Genomic DNA, 15,643 nt, shown 5'->3' with positions numbered 1-15,643 from the left:
CAGTCTTGAAGTTGAACTGAACTGTATGTCAGAACAAGTTCAAATCTTCTATCTTCCAAATGAGAACTAACGCAGTGTCATCATTTTGTATTGATAAAGTTTAAATTTTATCACGTTAAATCTGGACATATTGGATGGTGATCCTGTAGGCTGAGCAATTTCATTACAGAATATAAATATATATACCGTCTGCAACTGCTATTGAGAGTTATCTTGATTAATTTTACAGTTCAGGTTGTTAAATATACTTAACTTTTTTTGATCACTGAGAAAGCTGTCACCTCTCTCACTGAAAGACACGGCCACACAGATAAGTTAGAGGTCTTTATTGTTCTCTCTGGACTGTTCCAGAGCAAGGCGAATGATATGCAGTAAAAAAGGCATTTGTCAGCCCAACAGTCGTAGTGAAGCATCAACCCACAGGCACTAGGCATGGAGCATGAGTTTACCAGAGTGTCTGTGCAAGACCATACAGTCCCTTTTTGTGTTAAAAGAGCTTTTGCGTTGAGTGTGGAAACAGGCGTATGTATGCCGACGTACACGAGAGTCACTTTTGTTCAGAAATTGCTTCCTGCAGTTGCTCCTCTGATGCAGAGGGCTCAGTAACTTCAGTTGTTGTATTGTCTTCGTTTATGGTGACCAGTGGGACTTCTTCATATGTTGGGGCAGGCAGAGGCTCCATGCTGCTGGCACTGGCAGCCGGGGAGTCATCGTGGTTGGGGGACCCGTCTGCCAATGCCGCAGCAGGCTGGGCCCCTCTCTCCACAGTCATGTCCCAGTCCTGGTCTGAATGATGAGGTAGACTGGCCATGAGTTCCTGAACACAACAGCAGACTTCAGGTTAGACATAAACGATGGTGTTTCACTTAAAGTTGATGTTCAAAAAGGCCTTGTAAGTATGTAAACACAACTGTGAATGTACCTGCTGTCTCTCCAGGTCATTATCCCTCACAGCGCTGAGCAGATTCTTGGTGAAGCTTGCAAGCTCCTGGTATTTTTGTTTTTGGTTCTCTAGCTCATTCTCTAAGAACTGCACTTCCTCGTGCTGAAAAAGAATGATTCAAAGACACAACAAGTTCACTCAGTGCTCGACATCTTTGTGAGTTACAGTGGTTTTAATTCAAACATCATTTTATTTGAACTGTAGACAGACAAGCACAAACAATTCAGTTTGTAGCTTGATCAGTCTGTCATAGACTTGTGTGTGTCTTCACCTTGAATTCCAGCAGGCTCTGCATTTGTTCTACATCTGAAGCCACTAATTCACTGTCATAGTCCTCGTCATCTTCCTCGTCCTCATCGATTACTTCAATCTTCTGTTAAAAAGATTAAATGATCACACCTTCAGATAAATGAATTGAAAAATTAAATAAAATATGATCATGCATGTAATTCTTGTAGTGACTATTACTTGCTCTGGATTTTATTCCCTATTTATTCCCCTATAAACAAACTTAAACTTCTTCTTTGTAGAATGCAGTGGAAACTGGGTGTCTTCTATGGTGGTGGTGCTCAGATTAAACTGGCTCAAACTGACTGTGAAACTCAAATAAAGCACCACCATCCACAGTAATACATTACCGAAGAGAGATAATGATATCAGGCATACTCTAGAAACAATTTAAAAACAAAAACATGTATTGTATTGGACTGGATGGAAAAAAAAATTGTAAAAGCTCATCACATTAATGTACAACAGCTGGCATAGTTTTGTTGCTGCAAACTAATATGAATTTATATGCCTAAGTAGAATGAATGAGCTCTAATCCACTTATCACATTTGAGTATGAATGTTCTCTACTACTCTCTGTTTTAAGTGGCTAAATTTAATAAGGCTGTACAGTAACATCAGAATGAAGTACCACATTATTGGCCAGTGGAGCAGCAGTGGACAAATCTATTCCATCTTCTCCATCTCTGTGTTGTGAATCGATGGTGCCATCTGTAAACCAGAACACTGTATGAATGCTAAGACACACAGTTTAAGCTGAGGTAGGTGCTGATATGTACATGGTATCAGCTGTCTCACCTTCAGACAGGCTGACAGATTCTCCATCATTCAAGTCATCTCCGAGTTCAGGCGTTCTGAGCTGCTCCTCGTCGTGGCTGAGGCCCACAGGAGACTTGTCTCCTGGGGATGAGGTTGTAAATACAGCAGGCCCACCTTTAGGTGGAGGGATTTCAATACCCATCAGACGGTACTTCCTCCGTCTGTTACTGATCCACGTCTGCCAATTGGAAAATGTGAAAGGCAACATGGTAACGTGCTTGACTGAAATTGAATATCAATCAGTTCTTCAAATTAAAGCGTCCAGTTTGATAATTCTGATGGCAAAGTCAGGGAAAATAATCACATACTACACCACACAGCCACACAATACTCATCAATGAGGACACATGTCACTAAATGAAATTAGTTTTAAGTAGTCATTTATAATTTGAGAATTATCCTGTATAGTGGCACACTGTTTCTCTACGAAGGCAAAGATTTTTCTTCATTGCAATAAATATCCTAGTAATTGAGATGGCAGTGGGTCATGTGTGTGTCAGGACTGAGACTATATTTAGTCCATCAGCATTCCTACTGTGGCCCTGATATATAACCGCGTGACTTTTACACAACTTTGAGTAAGTTAGAAAACTTCAGTGACCTAGAAGAGTGACTCTTTCCTGTTTTCTTTCTCACCCAACAAAGTTCAGCCAACTCAAACAGTCTTGTTTTCCCTAAATGTCAAAGACGAATGTCCAGATGATGTGAAAAAGGCTCAAACTTTCTCACTCGACAAAATATTATTGGAGTTTCAATGATACTGCAGAAATGTCAGGCAACAGTAGTTTTCTAGATTTCCCTGTCTTTTTTTTTACCTTGACTATCTCAGTGTCTACGCTGAGCTGGTTTGCTGCAGCAGTGATCTTTTCCCTGCAGACTGAGCCCAGGCTGGTCATGCCTCGGTCCCAGTAGCGCTTCAGTTGGATGAGATCCCCATCACTGAACTGGGTCCGATCCTGCAGCTGAGTACACAAATGGCAGAACAACAGAACACTCATGCCGATGCTAAGCTGATTTTAGCTTCACTTACCAGACATCACTGTAAATGTGTAACAACCATACTGTAAGCAATAATGTTTTCCCCCAGGATCGCAAAAAGCAAGTCATGAATATTTACTGAGTGCAAAATGTTATTCATCCAATCATGGAAAAGATCCGGCTGGTCGATCTTCAAATAAAGAAGATCTGATTTTGTGTGACTGATAAGTTACAAGATGGATCAGGCATGCAGAAGTTAAACAACGTTAGCTGGTCTGGACTCCAGCTGAGATGCTAACTCAGTGAACAGCACCAAGTTTGTCTGTTGTCGATGACATGTTTTTTGGATGTCAGCTATCAGATTTCAAAATAGCCTTCTGAGCTATCAGTAATCTGGTGGTACCATCATCTTCCTAAATATACTGCAAAGCGCAGTGCAAGATTTCTTATACTTTGAAAAACTGTTCTGTTTAATTCTGTATATGTCTAGTCTGCCAAACAATCTCAGCTGTTCATGTTTAGGTAATGTTTTCTGCTTTATCTTGATATTTTACGCAAGGCTGTGAAAAAAATTATGAGCTGATCTCAGAGACACTCAAAGTCTCTGGCTGAATCTCTGCTGCTCTCTGGGGACAAGCTAGTTTAATGACATGTTCTTAAAAATGAGCATGCTACAGCTCAGTGCAGTCCTCTACTCTCAGTTTAATATCAAGCCTGGGGCATAATCTCCAGCAGAGATTCAGCCATGTGGTGTAAAGTAACTATTGACTAATAACTAAGTACTAAGCTTAAGTACAAATTTGAGACTTTACCTGAGTCTCTTCATTTCACTGTCTACTTCTACTCAACTGCAACTCAGAGGAACGTGTTGAACTTTTTACTCCACTGCATTTTGTGATAGCTTCAGTTACTATCTACTTTATAGATTTAGATTATTTATAAAATAATAGAATGTGATGTGCATTTTTGCATTGTTCAGATAAAATCCTCAAAAAATCAAGGGTGACATGCACGTTGATGAAAACAGGGTCAATACAGTTCTGACGTCAGGAGCGTTAGTTCGCTATGATAGATGGATACATTATTGATCCTGAGAGAAATTCAAGTGACCGAGTGAACAAGGTTTCATGCTCACCATCCTGGGGAATAAAAAAAATACTTGTACTGGTAAATGCTTCTTCCTATAATCAATATTCAAAATATGGTGTTTAAAATGGCAAAGAAAACAATACTAACTGTTCTCTTTCTGGAGTTGCTTAAAACCCAGGATCCAGCAGAGACACCAACTGAAGTCTGCACACAAAGACAGAAGTCAGGTTAAGTCTTTCAACTCACTTGGAAGGGAAGCACCAATAACACTAGAACTTCTCCTACCTGTGAGCTGGACTCTCCTGTTAGTGAGGTCTGTGCTGTAACGGAGTAGCTGCCCTGAAGAGTTGCGTTACTGTGAAGCAGTGCGGCTTTGGAGCTAGTCATGGGTGGTGTGTGGCTTCCACTCACCACAGACACTTCAGCCTCAGTTGGGCTGGCTGACATCTGCTCTCTGTGGATGTGTGTCCCAGCTGCCATATTTGCCAGCTCCTCTTCCCTTTGCCACTCATATTCTTCATCACCAGTTTCCATGGCAATGGAGAAGTTATGACTGGTGTCCAGAGGATGAGATGCTGGCCTATGGCTCTCCTGGCCTTTCCTGGTATGACTTGGCCTAGGTCTGTCCCCATCGCGTCTCTCTGACAAGGTGAAGACCTGCTGGATACGAGGTGTCTGTTCGGAGGAGGGCGCAGAGTTTTGCACTGGGAGGGAAACCCGAGTCTTCTGAGGGGCAGGTGGTTGAGGTTGGGGGTTGGAGTGAGGTCTGGGCTGAAGCTGAGTTTGGGACTGTGAGGAAGACGGCCAGGGGCGTGTTTGCGCTGTGCCATATTGTCTAGTCCAGCTGTGAGGTACTACCCCTGCTCCTGCACTTACCCCAGCCTCCCCAAGGGATGAAGTTCCCTTCCTGACCGCAGTGTAGACTGAAGGACCTGAGGCTTGTGTGAGGGATGGGAGGTTTTGAGAGAGTGAGACCAGCTTGGAGTGGATGGATGAGGGGATGGAGCCGCTCCTGCTCTGCAGGGCTTGGCTGATCAGAGATGAGGATGTGTGTACAGAAAGATCAGAGTCTGACTGAGATGGGGGGGCTGTGGGTCTTGGTCGAGAGCGAGGGACGGAGTTGAGAGAGTAGATCCCGGTCAGTATAACGTCATTGTTGCTGCTGTTGTTGTTGTTGTTGCTGCTGCTCCCACTGCTGAGGGGAGACGTGGAGGAAGGAGATGAAGATGCTGATGAGAAAGAAGGGAAGGATGTGGATGGGGGAAGGAGGTGCACACGATTTTGGATGTTCCGTGCTGCAGCCATTTCAGCAGGGAGCAGCGCCCCTGCCACAAGGCTATGATTGGATAGAGCACCTCCAGCTAATGTGTGATTGGAGAGCAGTCCACCAGCAAGTCCATGAGTGGACAGGGAATGAGACACACCTCCGTTCTGCTCTACCTTGGAGGCGAGCTTACGCCTTTTGTTGCCCACCCATGTCTGTGGTGAAAGGAGCAAATTATCAGCTAAGTGACATCACTTAAAAACATTCTGCATGACAAGATAAAACACAAACACATTTTACCCGAACCACGCTGAAGTCTAGTTTGGCCTCCTGAGCACACTGCAGTATTAGCTGGAAGCATGCTTTGCTCTGATTGGTCATCCCATTATCATAGTAACGCTCCAGGATCCTCTGCTGTTCAGCCGTAAATACTGACCGCAGGTTCATCTGAGAGACAACCAGAAAGGTAACACCAAAAACTTTTTAATTACACAAGAATTCACCACAAAGCCCAGCACGCTGACAGAAAATTCCACATGCCAACGGTCAGTTCACCCTAATAACAACAACACATATCTTTCCTCTTGCCAGTAGAGCTATTTATCCATCTAGACCTGTTTTTGTAGCCAGTTTCATTTAAAAAAATAACAATATTTATTCAGAGCTCAGGCCATGTCATTTTTTTCACATCTCACATTGGAAGACAACTCTTGATATACTCACAGTCTGCAGGCCACGCCTTTGTGGCCAGGCATCCATTCTGCTACTGGAGGGGAATGAGGCTGCCATGCAGATCACAGCAAAACCTCCATGTTTCTAGATTAGCACAGCTTTGCCTGTACTCATCCTGTCTCAGTGTACCTGGCACACTGCTGGGTAATGTGGCTGAGGAGAAAGCAAAGCAGACAATGTTGTGCTAAATAAAAATCTCACTCAATCCATGTCATTCTGAAAGCGTTTCTAAGTATCAGAAGACTAGCAATCTTCTCTCAATCATGATTTAGAAAAGCAACAATCACTGTCATCATAGTGTAGACAGCCAGTCAATACACTGTCATATAACACATTACAACATCTTTAAAAAGTTCAATCAAGCACTGTGAAGCTGTAATATACACACCACACTGTCAGTCAAAGTATAATAAGCTATGACAAGCCACTGTGTAACATTATCGATCAAGCGGATATGCTAGACATTGTGATGTTTAGCACCTGAAAACAGAACCAGTACCTTGCATTGCGCCTGGAGTCACAATTCAGTGGTTTTAGGTTAGTTTGCTTTTTAGTTTCTGGGTTTCAATGCACAATAGCTACTGGAAATGTTGCCAACAGGAAACAACAGTTTAAATTGACCATTTCACTGCCTTGCAAATATTTTATAGCCTGCCTTGGCAATATTGCACTTAAAATGCTCATGCAAATAAAACTATTTTAACTTGAATACTTCTTTTTTTGCCTTAGTACTAAAAATAGAGCAGGAGACACATTACAAATGCTTCAGTTAACTGAAAAATGATTATTTCTAAACATCTCTTCATCTTAAAACGCTATACTGAACCTTCAGCAATTAAAAGACTGACTTAGATACGGTCTTATTACAGGGTAATAGACTACAAACGATCTGCCTCATTGGTGCAAACAAAACATGGTTATCCCAACTCCCAGCATTGGCTGCTGAGGCTATTTAATGAACATAATTCAGTTTCAACACACCATTCAAAATAACTAATGCGTGTACGAGCGAAGTTAAATAACTTTCTTCTTTGAACATAATTAGCTTTTATTTTTCAATGTGACACCCAAATAGACATTAGCACGAATGGTGTCCAGTGTTATGAAATTCAAATACATTAAAGTCTGAAGACAAATCTGTATTATGTTTGTCACAGTGAGAGGGAACGAGGGAGAAAAGCACGCGTAGCAAGCAGTCCGATTAAACTACAGAGAGCTGAAAAACTCTGGTCACTTGGTTTGAAAAACAGTTGTTCGTGGTTTTGATAAACAGAAAATGTAACATACGGGAATGTTGTGCGACCAATAAGCATCCAGTAGGTTTATTTTGGTAGACTGAGTGCGCATGGCCACAGTCAATATGGACACATTAGAGACAGAATTAACAAACAAATTGTGGGCATGTCAGATTAGTACACCACCAAAGCCACAGTCTGGGGATTTAGAACACACAATTACAACAAAGGAAGCCCGCGGCACAACTTTACGACTGCGAGCCAGACAGTAAACAAACCGGGTAAGCGCCGCATCGCCACAATGGCCATGCAGACAGCCTACGTTAGCTTGCAGGCCCAAGCGGCCATATCCAAGCCAGTCAACGTTAGCTAGCATTAGCATTAGCATAGCTCCTCCAGTGGATAGCTGCAGCTAAACTTTTCCTTCAAATCTGTGATTTTCCGACCCTGCCATGGTCACTGTAGCTGACCCTGGCTTCGAGCGGATGCGAACAAAAACAGTTCGGGGATACCCTGAAACGAAAAGTAAAATCACTTTCCTACATACCATTTTGGTGTCAAAATCAGACGAACGTTCAAATTCAGCAGATTTCTTCACCAGTCCCCTTTGCTAGACAATGAAATCAGAACGTCCGATCATCAATTCTAATCATGATTGTGACGTATTTTCAGACAGGAGCCAATGGGAGCTCAAGATCATCGCTGTGACATTCGGAAAGGGCTGAAAACTGAGCACCATGGTCCCGCCCACCATTGACTTTGTTCAGTGGGTTGCTGGAGGAGGAGGTCACAAACATGGAAGAAACCGAAACTTGGAGGAGGAAAAGAGTTTGTTTCTTCATCACCTGAACGTGTCAGAGTATCCTTCGAAGTGTCTTTGAAACTGTGCTTGTACATTAGGGAATATATGGGAATATATATTAAGTTTAAATGCAAATGTTTTGTCGACTATTCTGTCTTTAACTTTTGATCAATTGATAGACTTCATATTGACAAGAAAAGTGGTGCATATGATGGATGTTTTTTTTCTATTTCAAAATGTTGAAGCTGAAATAAATGTTAAAATCAGCATTTTTTTTTTTTACAATTGGTTTTACATTATACTCAGGCCTGCATTTAGATATATTGTAAACCTTCTACAACTTTAGGCAATACTGTATATAACTCCGGTCATGTAAATGGAACAATTTCAATATGAGTTCGATTACATTTTATTTGAGTAATCAAATTAAGAGAATAGAGATTACTGATGTTGTAGCTGGCTATGTCAGAACACTTTAAAATAACCTACACGAACCTGAGCCCACAGGTGTACTTAGGTATTGTACAATATTTATTACAGCGAGAGGCAGGCAGAAAGACAGAGAATATGTGAGTATGAAAGAAGAATTTAGTGATAGCAATCTAAACCATTTGACAATATGGCAGTTAAAGTCATCTCCTTTCAACCAGGACAAAAGAAAGGTACTTTGCCTGCTCTCTACCACTAATTTTCATTTGAAAAAGTTCTCAAGTATCCATCTCTATTTGGAGGTCTACATTAGATCTATGTGTCATGAAAAGGCAGCCCACTGCTTCTGTGTGTTCCACTGCATGTTACATGTGTGTGTTCAATCGGTGATGGGTTAAATGCAGAGAATAATTTTGGCGTATGTAAAAATATACTGACAGCAAAAGTTTGAAGTTTGAAGAATGAAGGAGTCATTCTGCAGTGAAAAACAAACTTGCTCTGTCAGGTCTGTGCAAAAAATAAAATAAAATAAACTCACTTAATTGCTGTGTTTTGTCATCTGTTCCTATAGCATGTGTGTGTGCATGCTTGCTTTTTATAGGGGGTCATGCAGTCATTTTCTTTTGTCTTATTTTCAGGTGTAACGTTACCTGACTGATGATAACAGTAAAGATGATTGTTGGTCTATCTATCTATATATACAGTATATACATCCATCCCTGCTACTTTCTCTATTTCTATATAATATGAACAAAGTGAGTCTTGTGTTTGTGTGTGAGTGTATGTGTGTTTGTGTGTGGATGTGGATTAAGGCTGCTGCTTTAATCCATGACGTCACCTGTGTCCCAGGTGCGCAGCAGGGGGCGCTGTTTCTCAGCAGCGCTCATGCACCGAGCCTTAGCGCCTGACAACTGATGCTGAATTCCTCTTTCACAGATTGTGAACTTCAAAAAGCAACTGACATGTAAGCCTTACCTCGTCTTGTCATGTAACACACCGTGAAGCAGGCACAAATAACACGCAGACAACTACTATTTTTTCGGTACAGGCAAAGTCACTGATGATGACACGAGTTCTTTCCCTAAAACGTCTAATTTCTCTAATATTTCTATGGCAATCTATAGGTATTTAAAATATCCATGTACTACTCAATACCTGCTGCACGTTATATGTGATCTCTTGTCGAGGTTTCGTTAAATGGTTGCTTAAGTTATTTTTGCGTAATGCTTCTCTCGTTCTCTCACTGCATGTATGTGCGTCTCCCTATATGGTGTGCGTTGCACCATTCCCTGGTCTGTATTGTGAGTGGTGGCCCTTGTGATGCTGCAGCGAGGCGGGCGGGAGGAAAAGAGGAGAGGGGAGGGGTCGCTCTATCTTCTCGCACCCACCAAATCCACTTCTCACAGCGCGAAGGCTGCTGGCGGGAAGGCACGAGAGAAAGAGAGAGAAAGAGAGAGAGAGAGAGAGAGGGGAGGGAGGGAGTGAAATGAGAGAGCGCGCGTGTGTGTGCGTGTCTCTTGTGTGTGCGCGTGGATTGCACCACCGCATCCCGTTCACCGTTTCTGCAGACGGCCATGCTCTGATGGAGAGAATAAAACTGACCACCTTTGCTTTTTCCTCAGATTTATCCGTCTCCGTGTCATTCCAGATGTGACTGACAACTCGTTTTATGTCGCCTGCATTGAGTCCTGTGCCGTTCACATCGGAGAGACTGTGACACCATGGCTTTGGTTATGGAACCTATAAGTAAATGGACCCCAAAGCAAGTGCTGGACTGGATGAAAGGTATTTTTTTTGAATCCATTCATTGTAAGGCCGATTGTGCTTGAGGTTAGAGTGATGATGATGATGATGATGATGGTGCTGATGATGGGCCACACTGTGTGCATGTGTGTTCCCCTGATCTCCTGCAGGCTGACGTATGATTTCAACCGCTGTAACTGACTAATGTGAGACTGATTTGAAGAAGTCATTAAAGTGAACGCATTTGAGCCGGTGCAATTAATTGTATGTCCCCAAGAAGCAGGGAGTGGAGGCTCAGCGTTCTGTCATCTGGCTTGCTTGAGAGCGCACCCCTCGCAAGCACAGCCTATAGGCACTGCTGCTACTGCCGCTGCTGCATAGCTCTCATCAATGAATGTGGAAGATGTCATCTACTCTTTCACTCACTGCCACATGCTCCAAGTCCGTATCGCCACATGCTGTGTGTGTGTATGTGTGTGCGTGTGTGTGCCTGCGTGCACGAGCGCGTTCGTATATGATTAATGTAGTTAGCTGTATGCCCCCCCTCATCCCCAATGCCAGTCGTACAGTGAGTTTCAGCACCCTGGACAGCGCAATGCCGACTGCCATATAAGGCAAACGCACCGATCACACTCGCTTTTTTGTCGCCTGCTTTGCTGGCGTGAGATACGTTCCTTCAAACAGACAGTATGAATGAGTAATCACTAATCATGCGTGTACGTGTGTGTGTGTGTGTGTGTGTGTGTGTGGAGGGAGGGGGTAAGAGCTGCTCTCACACACTCTGGTCAGCCACAGAGCTGTGACAGAAACTGTGGTAGGCCTATTGACAGAAAATGGAAACGGGGAGGCAGAGTGTCCGCAATCCATTGCTTAAGAGAATGACTTAATGACTGCTGTGTGATTACCTATACTCACGTTCCTCTACATGCTCGTGGTTGCATGTTTGCATTAATTGCACTAGCAGTGACCCGATTTAATCGTCTATCTATGAATTTTATAAAACTCCATATTCCTATGTGTTCTTTTGTTTAGGATTACTTGAGTTTCTCTTGATTATGAGAAGTCAAGGTGTTAGAACCTTGGTGGACACAGCGAGGGGGTAGAAAGCCAGATATTGTAGAAATTGCCCTTCCCTTATTTTAAGTCACAATGGAAACTGTGGAGTTAATCAGGCTTAAAAAATATCACCAGTTTAGGGCCTGCATTTCAAGTTATGAACCAGTCAGTCTAAAAAAATAAAGTTCTCAATGCACTAATATGCACTTCTGCCAAGGTAAACCAATGTATTCCCCTTCTTTTAAATGTATATGACATAACAGTTGAATAAAACAAATCACTAAGACATCCTGGCTGTTGTCTGTTAATGGGGAACAGACACAATTTCATATCAGCTATCTCAAATGTTGCTCAATTTCAAATTGTGATCATTAGAAAATCACCATAAAAGGAACTGAAAGTTTCAATGTTATTTAATACGTGGACTAACAGTGGAAAGTCAGCTTATCATGCATTTAGTGAGTGTCATGATTCAAACCTTTGAGCTGATCATCAGATCAGATTTCTTTTTTTTATTGCCACACATTCTATTATTTGCAACTTTCAGGTAATCTAATACACTGATACGTCCTTTTAGGCTCGCCATAAGTAAAGTAAAGACAAAGAAGAATGTGCACAGTTGCACCAAGCTCTTTCAGAAGAACCGTTTCATCTCGTTACTGCTTCACTCTTGGCCTCCCTGAAAAAGAATCTTTTGGCCTCTTCCACATGAAGAGTTGGGACTCATCCAGTCATTTTTATAGACGTTCGCCAACATCTCCCTGTGTTGTCCTTTTCCTGTGAAGGCCCCCCCCTTTTTCCTATGGGGTTTTAAACATAGACCCTCAGTGGCAGGCTTATGCTCAGATCTTATTTTCGTACGTATAAAGTAAAAGTCAAAAGGCTAGTGGTAATCTCTGCACTTACAGGGGCTTCACTGTGGCCTCTTTTTCTGGAAGCTTTTCATCTCTCTCGTGCTGATCTGAGTAGTCCTGTGCCATTTTTCAGGAGCAGTGACATTGAGACCTCCTTAAACAGTACAAAGTGATTTCTCTTGCTCACCACGAGAAAGAAAAGTGCTTTCATTGCACACAAATATGAGACACATGAGGTGCTGATAGCAAACATTTGTCCTCACCTACATCTTTCAGACAAATTGCCCTTAATATTATTTCTCTGTGGAGGTTGGAGGCAGCTGTTGGCCACCATAGTCCTCATTTTCTTTCATGATAGAAATACTGTGGATTAGGCTCAAAGACTAATTATAGCCATATAGCAACACATTTAGATGAATTATCTGTCCTCAAGTTATTCAAAGGAAATCTTTCTCAAATTAAAATATCATGTGTCATCTATCCATCCATCCATTTTGTATGCCGCTTATCCGTCAGGGTCGCGGGGGAGCTGGAGCCTATCCCTATCATGTGTCACAAGTAACAAATTTGTTTGATTAGACAATATTTGTTTGTAATAATTCTTTTTAAAATCTAGCTACAGGCTAACTTAGACCCTTCTTGTTTTAAATGTGCTAACATTTGAAACAACGTTCATGTGTTTTGTCCTATATTCGTTGTACTTATTTAGATATTTGCAGTATTAGGATTCAGATATTTTACTGAAGTAGAAGTATCAACACTGTAAATATACAGTATAAAAGATAAAATATAAGAGAACTGAAAGAGATGAAACACTAATTATTAAACTACTTTATGTATGGCCAATTTTGCTAGTTTTTGCATTGCTGGCTAGTTTGATTTATAAAATATATCTGACAAGTGTAATTCAGTGTTTCATATTTAGTCTGAAAAGTAAGTTAGATCAGCTCGGACTTGGAAATTTTGAATTATGAAGACAGCATCAGGTTTTGTGATGTCCATCAGAGGGACAAATTAAATGGCACGTTCATCGTTCCCCAACACAGAGAAAAGGATAATATTACAAGGCCTTGTGGACAGCCTCTTTTCACCACAGTCCACTCCTGTCATATGAGAAAATATTGGACAAAGAAATGGGGTATTCTGCAATTCCATCGAGAAAACCTGACACAGCGAGCTACCAAGCCAAGCAGCCTATACTGTAGCTGTAAGAAGAACACTGGTGAGGAGAAAGATGACTCATCAGCGTTTGTTTTGATTTGAACACCCACACCGAAGGAGTTTCCTCTATGTGTGTGCGTGAGGGTGCTGGGGAGTGTGCAGACGCAGTCAATGTGTAAAGTATGACGCTTACGGATCTGCGCTTTAACATTTTAGGCACCAAAGAAAAATGGACTTTTCTGCTCTTGGTGGTGTCTATACCTCAGATCACCCTGTGCTTTCAGATGCACAGTATCAGCACTGTGCTGGTGCACACGGTGACAGGAAAATGAATAAGGCAGTTTCCTGCAGTCATCTCTCTTTTCCTCTTGGCATGCTGATGTATATTGGAAAGAAAAAAAAATCTAAAAATAAAGGCGATATGAGAAATTTCAGTCAGGAAAGGGACTGTGAAAGAATCCCCTGGTTGTTGTTTGGCTGTTTCAGTGTCCTTACTGTGTCTCCCTGTTTGGTCTCCTGCTGACATGGTAAAGAAGTCTGTGCTGGAAAACACGCTTCCCCTGGCTCTGACTGTGTGCTTGTTGTAGTTTCAGCTGCATTAAAGATTAAAGAGCGTGCCTTATTGCGAGGAAACACGCACTCGCATACACACATGCAGAGGAAACTCCGGTCCCTGATTTTCATAGACAAAAGAGGTGCATGCACTGCATATGGATGCACACGGATACATGCACACGACGGACTGCACATGTTCACTGGTATATATGGTATGCATTTATGTATGCACACTGACACACGCATGCATAGACACACAAACTCTGGAGCAGCAGCTTTAAGTGGGGCATTGGTAGTCATGGAAACCAGATCTGATCGTGCTGGAGTCATAGCACATGTCATAAAATGGGGAACCAGCAATACAGAGATGCCCAATCTACATCCTGTATGTCTACAACACACATTGAGATGCATATCGAGGTTTATGTGCACGCAGCACACACACACACACACACACACCCACAAGCATGCCTTCCCTCCTGTTGTATGGTCGTGAACGGGGAGAGAGAGCAGGGACATGGATTCAGAAACGGGGAGGCACAAAGCAAACTGAAAGAAAGGCTGAGGAGGCTAAGATGGGGGAGTAAATGAGGGAGTGTGCAAGGGGAGGGGTGGGCATGACGGAGAAAGAGGGGCAGCGCACAGAGGCTATGGCAGAGTGGTGCGGAGAATGGGAGATGCAGTGGGCATCATATCAAAGCGCCTGCTCTATCCGGGCGCTCGGACAGAGAAGCCTGTGTGCATGCATGTGTATGTGTGCGTGTGTGCATGCATGTGTGTGTGTGTCTGTGTGTGTGTTTGATTTTGCACCTGTTGTTCCGGGGGCAGCAGTTTTATGACTACATATATTAACTTCAAGTGCAGTTTCTTATCCTTGGGGTCAGGACCCTGCATGGGATCTCATGATATACAGACAGCATCACTGGAGATTTCTGGATATGGCAAAAAATTGTGTGAAAATTCACATGTACATGACAGCTTAGTTTCTGGCTTTACAAGCCAACAAATACTGACAAACCCTGACTTGAAAGATTAAACTAGATCACAAATTAGATCAAGTATCCAGGCTTTTATCCTTTCATAATAGCCATTATGACTATCTGGAGTTAATCATTTACTTTAGCTTATCTGTCAGCACTCTATTACTGCAAAACTAGTTTGTCTGTCCAAGCTCAGACCAACAGCAAAATGTTTAAGAATCATGATAATCACTTGGCTAAATCAACTGATACTAATATAATATTGATACTAAAAGCTAAATAAAACTTAATTCCGTAGTTTTAAGGATGTGATGTTTAAACATCAACACAGAAACTTGAGTCTTGACAGATGGGAATCACTTTCCCACGGTCAGTGACAGTGATAAACATCGCCAGTAGCGACACTCTCTGTCTCTCTGTGTGTGCCTGGGTAAAGCCTGCCAGTGCCAAAGAACTCTGAGAGTGAAGTCTGTCTCGCCCCAGCGGTACCTTTCTTCTCCTCGTCTTCACATCGCCTCAGCATAACCTCATCACTTTCTAGATTGTGATTAAATCTCAGCTGCTTCACAAGGTGTATGACTGGGACCACAGCACCTCACACCTCCCCCCCGTCACATACATCACATGACTAAAAAAGATCTGCACATGACTGCGTCTACAGTCAGCCACCAACAATGATAGCTCTGTCAGTCAGTGGTGCCTCATGCATTTATAG

At 42.4% G+C, this 15,643-nt stretch overlaps 2 protein-coding genes across 2 annotated transcripts in view; one reads left to right on the top strand and one right to left on the bottom strand.

The window, feature by feature from the left end:
- Positions 1-311: 311 nt before the first annotated feature.
- hdx (highly divergent homeobox) lies at positions 312-8,046 on the bottom strand. The gene is made up of 11 exons (XM_046406606.1): positions 7,896-8,046; positions 6,105-6,266; positions 5,682-5,828; positions 4,403-5,596; positions 4,265-4,321; positions 2,866-3,012; positions 2,030-2,228; positions 1,863-1,942; positions 1,215-1,316; positions 923-1,045; positions 312-817 (listed from the first exon to the last, which is right to left on the bottom strand). The coding sequence occupies exons 2-11, from the start codon at positions 6,168-6,170 to the stop codon at positions 548-550; spliced, it is 2,385 nt and encodes a 794-aa protein (XP_046262562.1). The 5' UTR covers positions 6,171-6,266; positions 7,896-8,046; the 3' UTR covers positions 312-547.
- A 2,006-nt stretch (positions 8,047-10,052) lies between these two features.
- The window catches only part of si:ch211-26b3.4 (connector enhancer of kinase suppressor of ras 2), a 49,770-nt gene continuing 44,179 nt past the window's right edge, over positions 10,053-15,643 (top strand). Inside the window, exon 1 of the mRNA XM_046406427.1 lies at positions 10,053-10,364. Coding sequence (XP_046262383.1) covers positions 10,301-10,364 — 64 coding nt within the window. The 5' untranslated portion in view covers positions 10,053-10,300. The remainder of the gene's footprint in view (positions 10,365-15,643) is intronic.

The sequence above is a fragment of the Scatophagus argus genome, chromosome 12, assembly GCF_020382885.2.
Source record: "Scatophagus argus isolate fScaArg1 chromosome 12, fScaArg1.pri, whole genome shotgun sequence".
In the NCBI taxonomy this organism is placed as follows: domain Eukaryota; kingdom Metazoa; phylum Chordata; class Actinopteri; family Scatophagidae; genus Scatophagus; species Scatophagus argus.
Note: the sequence above shows the minus strand (reverse complement) of the source record. Positions and strands in the feature narration are given on the sequence as shown.